The sequence below is a fragment of the Fundulus heteroclitus genome, chromosome 10 (genome assembly GCF_011125445.2).
Source record: "Fundulus heteroclitus isolate FHET01 chromosome 10, MU-UCD_Fhet_4.1, whole genome shotgun sequence".
NCBI classification, from domain to species: domain Eukaryota; kingdom Metazoa; phylum Chordata; class Actinopteri; order Cyprinodontiformes; family Fundulidae; genus Fundulus; species Fundulus heteroclitus.
The window spans coordinates 3,080,192-3,091,993 of record NC_046370.1 but is presented as its reverse complement, the minus strand read 5'-3'; the positions used below and the strand labels follow the sequence as shown (position 1 = coordinate 3,091,993).

Sequence of the window (11,802 nt, the reverse complement as noted above, 5' to 3'; positions counted from 1 at the left end):
CTGAACTCTTTTGTCCATCCTGACCCAGACAATAATAAATCACTTCTCAAACCTGAGTTGAAACCCTTAGATATTAATTTGGTAATAATGTTACAGTTTTAGGAGTCAACTAACAGTGCATGAAAGTTAAATGTACAAAAAAAAAAAAAACAACTTTGTGTACTACCTTCCTTGATGCGTTCAGTTTCTTATCGAGTATTTCAGAGCAGTAGCTCAACGTAACACAGCAGATGAAACATGCACATTCCTGACTTTGATCTTTCCAGTGGAAATAAAAGAGAACACCCTGTTAAGATGGTGATTTATATCCTGGATCATTCAGCTTTAATCTAATGTGCTATATGGAAACATTTAAAAAGGAAAATAAAGATATTAGTATTGGGCTTTAATAAAGCAGCAGGTACATCTGTAGCTTTATGTGATCCAAAGTTGGTTTGTGGGATTTTTACCTCCCAAAATTATAATTTTTTTTAAATGAATGGCACAGAAATATGTTGAAATTCAAGGGTCTTGTCATGCTCTGCAGATGGTCGACGACACATTATAAGCAAAGTCCAGGCCAAAGGCTTATATGTTCCCAACAGAGAAGTGAGTTATTATAAGGAGCCACTCTCTTAAAGCAGAAAGATTACCAAGCGTGTCATTGTGTTGAAATTTATTGCATGAAGTCCAGGCCTGCAAAAACTTGACGCAGCCAGGCCTCTCAACAGGTCAAACGATCCTAGGTTAGAGTCACTTGTTGTATTTTCTTCTTGGCATCCATTACAGGAACCAGCTGATTGAGAATCCTCAGTCTGGGTTAGACGTGCAGCAGATCAGTCCGTTGTTAATAATGCACCTCATCATCATCCTCTTCATATTCTCCCTCCTCCTCCTAGTGATGAAAACATGATGATTAACAGATGGATGCAAATTAAACCAGTGAGATCCATCTAAATTTATTTTATACCCAAACGACAGCAGATGAATTTCAAAATTTACAATAAAAGACACAACCATTCTTAACCCACATTGTGTTCCTGTTCCCGGTCAGTTCAGATCACCAGAATTATTTCTATTTGCTCAATGCCAGAACGAGAAAGGTTTTTTTTCGTATACATGAAGAATAAACCAAGTTCAGAAAAGCCCAGATGATGATGATGATGTCATGGCTTTTTGAAGCTTCTCATTGGTTAATTCAAAACATCTGAGGCACACCAACCAGCCAAGCTCGCATACGCTTTGGAGCGGCCAGTTAACCTGACAGTTTCTGGACTGTGGGAGGAAGCTGAAGGGAAACCCACGCTTGCACACGGAGAACATGCCAACTCCATGCAGAAAGACCAGGCAGGGATTTGAACCCAGTGAGTTCTTGCCGCAAGGCGACCAACTGTGCCACAGTTGACACAAACATTTGCAAATCTAAAAAGCAAAGGAACATTCAGCCATAAAGCGGTTCTGGAAGGAGGTGGGTTCTGTGTCCCAGATAGGAATGTGTTTTCTTCTGCAATGTGCAAACCAGAAACAAAATGAGAAGGATGTCATTATCCACGATGAAACAAGTCCTCACTCAGGAAAAGCAAAAAATGTACTCCAGGACATGGACATGGTTTTTTGATCTAAAATTGAAGGATTCAGTCATAATTATCATCACTGCATTTGAAAGAAAAACTGAAAGGTTACAGGCCTGAGAACAACATCTTAAATAGAGGGGTGGCCATTTCTTTCTACCGGTGTTTTCCTCCAGGAGGGACAGCTGCACTTCAACACAGACGGTTTCTCAAGGAGACGGTATTACGTGGAAATATTGATGCAGCATCTCAAGACGTCAGCCAGGAAGTTAAACCTTAGACACAACTTCGTCTTCCAGATAAAGAAATGACCACAAAACTACTAAGCGTGCCGCAAAGGAGTTACTAAATGGCTTAAAGAGAACGCAGTGAATGTTTTGGAGTAACAGCAGGTCGGTCTGGAGGAACGGGCCGCAGCTTGTGGAAGGAAAGGCGAAACATTTTATGTTTGAAGTCATACAGTCAAAACGCCAATTCTACTAAATACAAAAAGGAAATATTATGCTTTTGAATCTGAGAGAAGTAAAAAAATAAAAATAAAAGTCTTTCCATTATTTTGGCATTTGGCAAACAGAAATAATAAAAAAAAAAAGAACATCTGATCTAAAATTTCAAAAATTTTTAGATTTAATGTCAGACAGCGAGGAAAAAATTTGCCTTTTCATACGAGGTATAAAATGTGACAAATTCATTCTTTTTCTATAAATTCTAGTCGTCAATTTGAAATCTTTTATTTAAATAAACATTTATCTATTGTTGCCAGCTGTATTTTATACCCTCTTGTGGTTATTGTAGGTTAAAAAGTTGTGTTCAAAAGGGGATAGATCAACATTCAGCCACTATTGTTATATTTTTCCACTTACTGAAGGTTGTTTAAGAGACCTTTTCACATGCGTACTTGTTTTAAGGTATACTTCCATCTGCAAAAAAAAAAAAAAAAAAAAAACAGGAAAAAGGTGATATGATCAGGGCGTTTCTTTCAAACACTTTGAAATTAGAAGATTCATTTTATTGCACTTACGCTGGGTTTTCTCTTCAAGTAATCCCCCTTCTCTTTAGGAGTCAGCGTCTACTCAAACAACACAGATTGTGGACAATTTTATCTCCTGGCGGAAGTTTCAAAGGCTGGAGTTGAAATTAATGAGCGGTTAAATACCTGGAACCAGTTTTGCAGGTCTTCTCTGTATTTTTCCAAGTTCTCCTGGATTATTTTGCCGTAACGGCGCTTCTCCTTCGCAGAAAGGGCATACCAGAGTTTCCTGGCCATGCCCATACGCTCTTTATGTGGTATATTCTTACTCAGGTGTTCTGACTGCTCCTTGAAAAAATATATAAATCCAGATCTGAAACAGAGGAAAGCAAGTTTCCAGATCATTTTCATATCTTCAGAATGTTTTATTTACAGTGATGTAAATAAAACCCTTCCTCTTTACACATTTTTTCTGTTTTTGGTTGCATTTAAATGTTTTTACACAATTAAAAAAATGATAGCAGACAAACATAACCTGAGTAAATACAAAAATAGTTTGAAAATGATAAAAAAAAAAAAAAAAATGAATCAATAATTACTCACAGAACCTAATAACCTGCTTTGTCACCCTCGGGGGTCCACAGCTACCATGGAGCATTTAGCAATGTGCCTTTTAAATCAGTAATGTGAATAATAACAGGTTCTGGTGGAGCCAGACTGAAGTTGATAATTAGAAACCTTCCCTGGTGCTGGAGGTGAACAATAAAGTAAATATGATGCCGAATGACCAGAAAGATACATTTAAATTGGACCAGATCCTGGTCTAAGCTGCAGAAATATGTTCCGTATGCGGCAGATCCATGTTGGTTTTAAAACTATTTAATTTAGTTTAGAATTATCGTTTTTCCCCTCAGTAGTAACATCTATTTGTCTAAATAAGAAAATGACAAGTAAATGTAAGCAAATAATATTTATTAGGGCTGTGTATAAAAATCAACACGATTAATATCAATGGTTTTTAAAAACAATTTAATATTGATATTCTGGCTTTCAAGATCGATATACTTCCCAACCCCTAGGGGGCGTTATTACAGCGCGCCATTACTGTTCACAGCGAGGAAGTGCAACTGAGACGAATTTGCGGAACGGCCGGCAGGATTTTAGAAGCGCCTTCATCCCTAAAATCAGACGTTTGGGCACATATTTGGTTTCTGTGATACGTTAAATGCACTTTATTTCCCAGTGTTTAATAAATTGAACATAAATATAATATTTTGCTGGTTTTGTTGATTGAATGACTGAGCATTAATTTGAAAGTAATAAATATCAATGTTGGAGTCCAACCAAATCAAGCTGAGCGATATATCGAGAACTGTATTGTATTGTGAGATATGTATCGAGAATCGTATCGAATCGGCTCATCCTAAATAGTGTTTTTTTACCTAGTAAATAAAATCCTCATTTGTTAGACGTTCTGAAACATTTCCGAGAGACAAAAAGTCCAAAACCAGAACCACATACTCACCGGGCGGGCATCGTCGGCTCGCCTGGTCGTCTCATGTATCGGTCCTGCAGAGAAATGAAAAGTCTTCAGAAGAAAGGAAACTTCCAGAATGACTCCTGGTGCAGTTGTTAGGGCGGATGAAGCTCCGTCACTTGTGTGTGCTATGGTCGGCTGTGCCCCAACTTTCTTAAATGTTGTTAATGTTCATTTGTTAACATTTTTTTACAAACTTTGAACCTCACAGTGCTGTTTTTTTTTTTTTTTTCTTTTTTTACACGAGGAACCTGAACGTAACACAGCTAAACCTGACGTTGTTAAACAGCGATGAATGAGGGAACATGAGGGTGGGACGACAATTCAATAACAACGTATATCAATGATAGAAAAAAAAAAGGGTCAACAAAAAGTTTAATAGAACAGTTTTCCTTCCTCATGCATTCTAGCCTATCCTGAAGGTTAATATTACAGTCATTACATCCTCCCAACCAATCACAACGCAGACCCAGGAACGCCCAGTTACTAAGCTCCGCCCCCTCCAAATAGTTCAGAGAGCACATGTTCTTTTTTTTTTTTACTTGCAATTTTGGTGAAAAGTTGCTTGAATAAAGGGTTGAGTTTGAATTCAGTGTTTGTGTCTGTATCTAAAAATAAGTCACTAAGCAACAGCATAAAATGGTCAGGGCTGCACTTAAAATATGTTTTGAATTAGTTTATAATTATTGATATTGATCAACATGATTGCTATTCCATGGATATGCTTTTTTTTCTATATCGTCCAGCCCTAAAAAGCTAAAAATGAAGGAAATAAACCAAAGGCTCATTCTCTAACCATCAAAATTAAAAACTACAATTAATACTGACGTAATGAGCTGCTCCTTAGCTCAGTTTCTAACAACTATAACAGGAGACATTTATACCAGAGCAGCTTTGGCTGCCAAAAAAAAAAGAAAAAGGAAAACGACTGCAATACTTTGCAAACGTTTTAAGCCGACACAAATTGAATCTGAATAAATAAACAGCCAAAGACTTTGAGGTAAACGGTCAACAGTTCACGGGTTTGAATGTTGTCGCTTCAATCTGGAACATGTCCACACTGACGTTTTGTGGTATATTGTAAAGAAAGTAGAAAATGAAATCTTACCAAAGGTTTCTTTGACAATTTGATTTTGTTCGCCGCCATGAATCTCTGCTTCTCCTCCTCATTGAACCGCTGAGGAACATAAAAAAAAAACAGGAGCCAGTGAGGCCGAAGCATATCTGACAAGTGAAGCTGTGGAGGCGCTTAAGCAGACCCCTTAAGTGTTCAAAGACAAACAAACACACCCGCTGGGTCTGGAAATCTGCAAAACAAAATCTTGTAGAAAAAAAAAAAACATCTCAGCTTTACTTACATCTAGATATTTAATCAGCTTGGCATTATACTCTCTCTTCATCTGAAATAGAAAACAAAATGCTTAACCGACCTGAGGTAAGAAAAGCTCAGGTCTTCGTTGGACTCTGTTCAAACCTTTTCACATCGCCTCTTGTACTTCTGCTTCTCGTTTTCACTCATTTCTTTCCAGCGTTCACTCATGACCTTCAAAAGCCTATTTCCAAACGCAGCCCTGTCTGCTTTAGATAGTTCTTTGAGGAACAGAGCACGGCCATGTCTAAAAACATGGAGAAAAAACAACAACACATTACACATATATATAAATAAATGCTTACATGACAAATGAGTCCAACTGGCTAGTAAACTTACTCTGATAGATTTTTACCCAAGTAATAGTAAAACAGTATTTGGTTAAACAAAAAGCCCACTTAAGCACCGAGTGACTTTATGATCCGAACGTCTGGTTTAATTCATGAAAATTATGTAATTAGACAAAGAAAGATCTAAAGTTATGGGCAACGTCTACTGTCTTCAGAAATAAACTAAAAAAGAATTATAAAAAAAAAGAAAGATTACATGATTACAAAATGCCAAAAGTTTCCAAAGCTAATTCTTTTTATAACATACAGCTTCAAACTTTATTTCTACATCACATTTCAGACAGTCACAGTTAATTCTTAAGCCTGTTTTTACAGTAGGTAGAATAAATATGTCAGAACAGCCCATAAATACTATATATACATATATACTGTATGTACGTGGCCTCAAAATGACATAATAGACTCAGAAAACGGAAAATTACATTTACAATAATTAAGTCTGCAATATAAGAATGGTCAGTGTAACCAACTCTGTGTGTATCTGGTGCGTTTTTGGCTAAAATGTTGTTTGGTTTAGTTAAGGACCTCGAGGTAGTTAGAGTATCCGGAAAGTTTACTCAAGTAAGTGTTACTTCAAAATAATATAAAAGTCAATTTAGCTGCGGAAATGTTACCTAACTCGGGAAAATCTCAAGAGCTGTATCAGAAAGCTTTGGCCCAATCAAGACCAGAGAAACTTCAACAAGAAAATAAAAGAAACCTTTTTCCTGTCATTGCTGCCAAAGAGGCGACTTTAAGCACAACGGTGCCAAATTTGGCTGTAAACGATATTAGGTTGCCATGTTGACTCTGTAAAAACACTCTAGTTTTTAAACTGCTTCTCAAACCATTTAAATGAGAAATCTATGAACTCATGCTGTACAATAAAAAAGCAAAGGACAAATAATATGATGGACAGTGACTGCTACTTACGGAGGAGGCTTCTCAGGCGGGCCTTCGTCTCTACTGCAGCCTTCCCCGCCCTTCAAAACACAAACAAACACAGCAGATCACTAACTAAAGACATTTTTTTTTACACATTTTTAGTTTAAAGACTCAATTTCCAAAGATTTTCCAACCACTTGACTGTAACTTTAATTTAACCTTTGTCCATAAATCATGAAACAACAATGCTGCATTTGCTTCCCATTCAATAGTTGCTGATTTTCATTTATTTATTTATCTGGAAAGTTAAATCAGGCTCACTTTAAAACTCTTTAATATTTGAACCACAAACAGATCCAAGCTAAAGTTGAACAAAAAGATCTAGATGAAGAAAAAGCTCTGAAATGATGTGTTTTCTCTATATTTCTAATGGATATTTAAGCTGTGTGACTCTCTTACAATAACTCCTAAACCTGAGCCCTGAGAAATCCATATTATTCGTTTTTCAGCCGATTTCTTTCTCCTGCCCAACCTCCTTGTTTTTTTTGTACTTTTTAATTTTTTTTTTTAAATAAATGAGAATCCCTTTATTGTCTCACAATGGAGAAATCCGAGCATGACAGACGCAAAAACACATACATAGAGTTATATTACATTAGTAATGGATAATAAGCTAATTTAAAGTTAGTTTCTAAAGCAAAAGAGAGCAAACTTATCAGAAAGGCAAAAATTAAATTATGCAATTATTGATAATACAACATATTCAGGTAAAAATGCAATATCTAAGTTAAAAAGGGAAAGAAAACAGTCAATTAGAGATTGTTGAGGAAAAAAAACTATGCAATATGCATGATTGTACAAGCAAACACCTCAGTATTGTTTTTCATGTAGGGAATACGCTTACACCTAAAGCACAAAGTTGCCAAGAAAATTTAAAAAATGTGAATTTATCTAAACAAAGGCCACCAATAAAACATTACTTAAAGGGTTTAAAAGAAAAAACAATTTGATCAATGAGGTTGTCAAAAAAAAATCAAGTTGAGATGTTGCAATAATGCAATGTAATAAGCGCTGTATTTATTACAAATTGATCTTTTCAGTAGCAGAATAAGGAATAAAGTCTAGAAACACAAACAGTTGTTCATGCTTTCTGTTCCCCCTACTTATCCAGACCTAGGAATGGAATAAACATAATTATTTTCTTCACCTGAGAGTGAACGCACCATGGGCCGATGACGCAGGCTTTGATAAGCATCGAGTAGGAAGGCTTTCAATCGGCTAAACATGTGAGCAACACGCAGCATTTCATGACCAGGACCGGCTAGAGGGGAAAAACAATCACTTACATTGTCAAGGGCGCTCCTAGGTAACGGCAGATGGTTCTCTTGACTGAAAAGAGAAAAGTTTATTTTGCAATAAAATCAGACTGACGATTTCTGCCGAATCTAATGTGAATATGAAAGTTGCTTTCCTACCAAAAAGTCAACTTCTTTCTGCTATATTCACCACATTCAAGAAGGTGCTTCTGCACATATTTGTCCTAGAGAGGAAAAAAGATAAATGATCTCTTTAGACTTCAATAACTGCTGTATTACATACAGGCTCACAACAGACCACCTACCTTCTTTTCATCTGGGAGGGTTTCATACTTCTTGGATAATATCTTCACAATCTGTCCTATGGTCACATCTGGATGTTTTTTCCTATACTTGGACATTTTCTTCCAAACATAACGCATTTTTGGAGGAGTGGGTGGTTTTGGGTGCTCTGGGTGGATCTTCAAGTAAAATTAAAGAACACATTGAGAAAAATAAGGACATAATATTATTGTACATCTAATCCTGGGGGGGGGGGGGGAAGTTTTAATTAAGTCTACCACATTAAAATATAAGAAACAAATGGCCAAAGTTACATATTAAACACATGTTTGAAAGATAAAAGCTTGAAGGTAGACTACTTACATCTACGAGGCTGGCACGGTGAGAAAACACAGCTTCAGCTTCATCAAGGAGCTCTGGGAGGCTGCGATATCTGCGCATCTGAGCGACAACAACAGAGTCATCACACTGCCCAACCACTGTGGGATATATTTCAGGCCTTTTCAGGGTCAGGGTATAAATATGAAACAAGGAAAGAGCGAAGACTGTGTAGCAGGGCAATGAATATATTGATAAATGGATAAATCGTTGGATTATATTGATGAATGAATGCATCATAAATAGTTGCATGAACAGGTTGTTTTTGGAATAGGGGAGGGGTCTGTAACCTGCTGCTCCTGATCCACAAGTAGCTGTTTGGACCTCCTGCAATGGCTTTTAATAACTCTAGCTAAAAGCCATAAAGAAACAACAAATGTTAAATATAGATCTAGCATTAAAGAGAGGTTTAAGCATTTTTTCCATTGGGTTATTGCATTGAATTTCCACAACAGAATGATAATAAAAGTAACAATTGGATTTTTTTTTAATCTCAAGGCAAGGCAAATTTATTTGTATAGCACATTTCAGCACAAAGACAACGCAACGTGCTTTACATGATTAAAATATAGGAAAATAAAAACAGAATAAAAGCAAGTTGGAATAAAATGTAGAAAAATTGAAAGAAAATAAAACATGGGAAACTGGAGACTAAAAGCAAATATTAAAAACAGTTGGACTACAAACTTAAATTGATGATGTTTAAGTAAAACAGTTTAACTAGAACAATCAAACGGAATCCTAACCAATTGTGTTTTTAATCTTGATTCAAAAGAACTCAGGCTTTCAGCACTTTTACAGTTTTCTGGAAGTTTGTTCCAGATAAGTGGAGCAAAGGAACTAAATGCTGCTTCTCTGCCACTGGTTCTGGTTCTGCAGAGCAGGCTGGAGCAATAAGACCTTAGTTGTCTGGAGTGCTCAGACCCCGAAATTCATCTTAAGATCCATTTTTCTTTATTAGGATACAATTTTTATTCAATTTTCCACAAATACCGAAATGGAATAAATATATTATAAATATATTATTTAAATATATTATTTTGCAAAATTTTGTTTTTCCTTGTTTTAAAAACAGAATATATGGGTTCTGTAAAAAACGTAAACTTAAGTAGGCAATTGATTTGCCTTTTAAAAAATAAAAAGAGTTAAAGCAACATTTGCTGCACTAAACAACTTTTATTTAGCTGGACTGAGGGCAAAAATGCCTCTTTAGGTTGCAGACCCCTGGGATAAGGGATAAACTCAACATAAATAATTTATCATACTGTTCTGCATTTTTTTAAATAATTATCCAAATCCTGCAAATATTTTTATTGAAATCTAACTTTCACACTGAAGGAATCCAGGATTGAAAACCTCCATTTGAGCTACACGTTAAAAATGAAAACACTGCTCACCATCCCCATCATACTGTTCCACTTCTCTTGGCATTCCTCTGCAGAAAAGGGAGGGAATGCAACTTTATCCCAGTCTACAGCTTTCAGTCCCTGGATATAAGTGTGCTTATTCTCGTTCTCTGGGATCTTGTCTTTCAGCGAAGCAAGGAGCTTCTCCAGGTTTTCCCGCGTCCATCCCGTAGATTCTGCACCTTTACGGACAAGACGTTTGAATAATATATGCGCTAACATACCGTTTTAATATATACCGAACTAGCGAAGAGTTTACAGTTGCTATAACTCCACTCACCCAATTCAACATCTTCCATTTTTACAATCCAAAGTTTCTCTTTTTTTCACCGAAAATCAACAACTCTGTTTTCTAATCGATCTAAACATTTAAACAGTTAATATGCAACCATAAACCGTAGATACCACATGGCGACCATTACTGTTTTGATACCACTTCCGCATGACCGACCGTACGAGCGGAACTCTACGGAGACACCATCCAATCAGACACCGGGGCAGAGTGACGTCACAGGGAAACGGGAGATCCATTTTTTCCCTCTTTTTCTTTTCAGAAACTATTAGAATAAGGAACAACAGCGAATTCCGTAACATAAATATAAAATTACAACTAAATAGCTTATCAAACATCCAAAAATAACTACAGTTTATATCGATTATCCACAGCATATGAATGAGATTTATATACACCATTGAATGACTTGAATACAAATAAAATACAGGATTAGAAAAGGGAAAAAGAAACAGACAGAGAAAAGCCTCAATGAATCAAGTAAATTAATTATAAAATGGCTGAAACCTATGGAGGACTTAGAGAGGTGAAATAATAGTATTTTGGTCATGGGGCATCAATTCTAAATCTATGTCTAATTGACTCGGTTAAAGGATGGATATAATTTAAAGTTTTGAAGTGTAGTCTTTGAATTTACAATCTTTATTGTCATTTTGTGTTACCAAAATAAAATTTTGGCGAGACAACGGCCCAGAACGCACGTAAATTACACATGATAATACGCAGACACAAGATAAATGTTATATTTTTTCACTTTTCATTTTTTTCTATTGCACCAAGAGGTATAGGTAAACCAGGCATGTTTTTCTTAGAGCTACATTTTCCTTCTCTCCATAAATGCTATTAATTTTCCATTTAACCAAGCCAGGGAATATCTATTTAGCCCATACTTCATACTTCAATACTTCATTAAAAAGGGAAATTAAATGCTCATGTAATTTATAGGGGTTTCTTCAACGAGTTGTTGTAGATACTGATGGCAGCAGGCAGGAAGGATGTCCTGTAGCAGCTTGTCTTATAGCGGGTCTGGAGAAGCCTCTGACTGAAGACACTCTGTTGTTGAACAACAGTTGGATAAAGGGGATGCTCAGGGTTGTCCATAATGTTCTTTGTATTATAAAGAATCCAGAGGTTCCAGAAGAGTCCCCAGAACAGAGCTGGCCTTCTTTATAAACTTGTTGAGCTTATTTAAGTCAGTTGTTCTGATGCTGCTACCCCAGGAGATGGTGGCAGAAGATATCACACACAAACCCTGAAGGACCTGAGCTTCCTCAGGAAGCTCAGTCTGCTCTGTCCCTTCTTGTGTAGACAGCTTCACAGTTGTGTCTCCAGTCCAGTTTGTTGTCCAGGTGAACACTGAGGTATTTATGCTCTTCCACCACCTCCACCTCTTCTCCCAGCATGGTAATAGTGTTGAAGCTATTATTATTATTATTATTATTATTATTATTATTATTATGAATTACTTTGTGGTATTCATTTCATGTG

General features: G+C 36.4%; 1 protein-coding gene across 2 annotated transcripts; it reads right to left on the bottom strand.

Moving 5' to 3' along the window:
• Nucleotides 1-137: 137 nt before the first annotated feature.
• On the bottom strand, nucleotides 138-10,475 carry LOC110366525 (nucleolar transcription factor 1). Of its 2 annotated transcripts, XM_021308086.2 has the most exons (15): nucleotides 10,303-10,475; nucleotides 10,014-10,204; nucleotides 8,602-8,679; nucleotides 8,262-8,417; nucleotides 8,116-8,180; nucleotides 7,987-8,029; nucleotides 6,689-6,738; nucleotides 5,532-5,673; nucleotides 5,416-5,457; nucleotides 5,166-5,234; nucleotides 4,046-4,089; nucleotides 2,707-2,893; nucleotides 2,572-2,619; nucleotides 2,414-2,470; nucleotides 138-874 (listed from the first exon to the last, which is right to left on the bottom strand). In XM_021308086.2, exons 1-15 carry the CDS (start codon nucleotides 10,319-10,321, stop codon nucleotides 827-829), a joined length of 1,239 nt encoding a protein of 412 aa, XP_021163761.2. In that variant the 5' UTR covers nucleotides 10,322-10,475; the 3' UTR covers nucleotides 138-826. The 2 variants fall into 2 exon arrangements, with proteins under 2 accessions (XP_021163761.2, XP_021163762.2); XM_021308087.2 differs by lacking the exon at nucleotides 10,303-10,475 and having other exon boundaries at nucleotides 8,602-8,717; nucleotides 10,014-10,175.
• Between the last annotated feature and the right edge of the window lie 1,327 nt (nucleotides 10,476-11,802).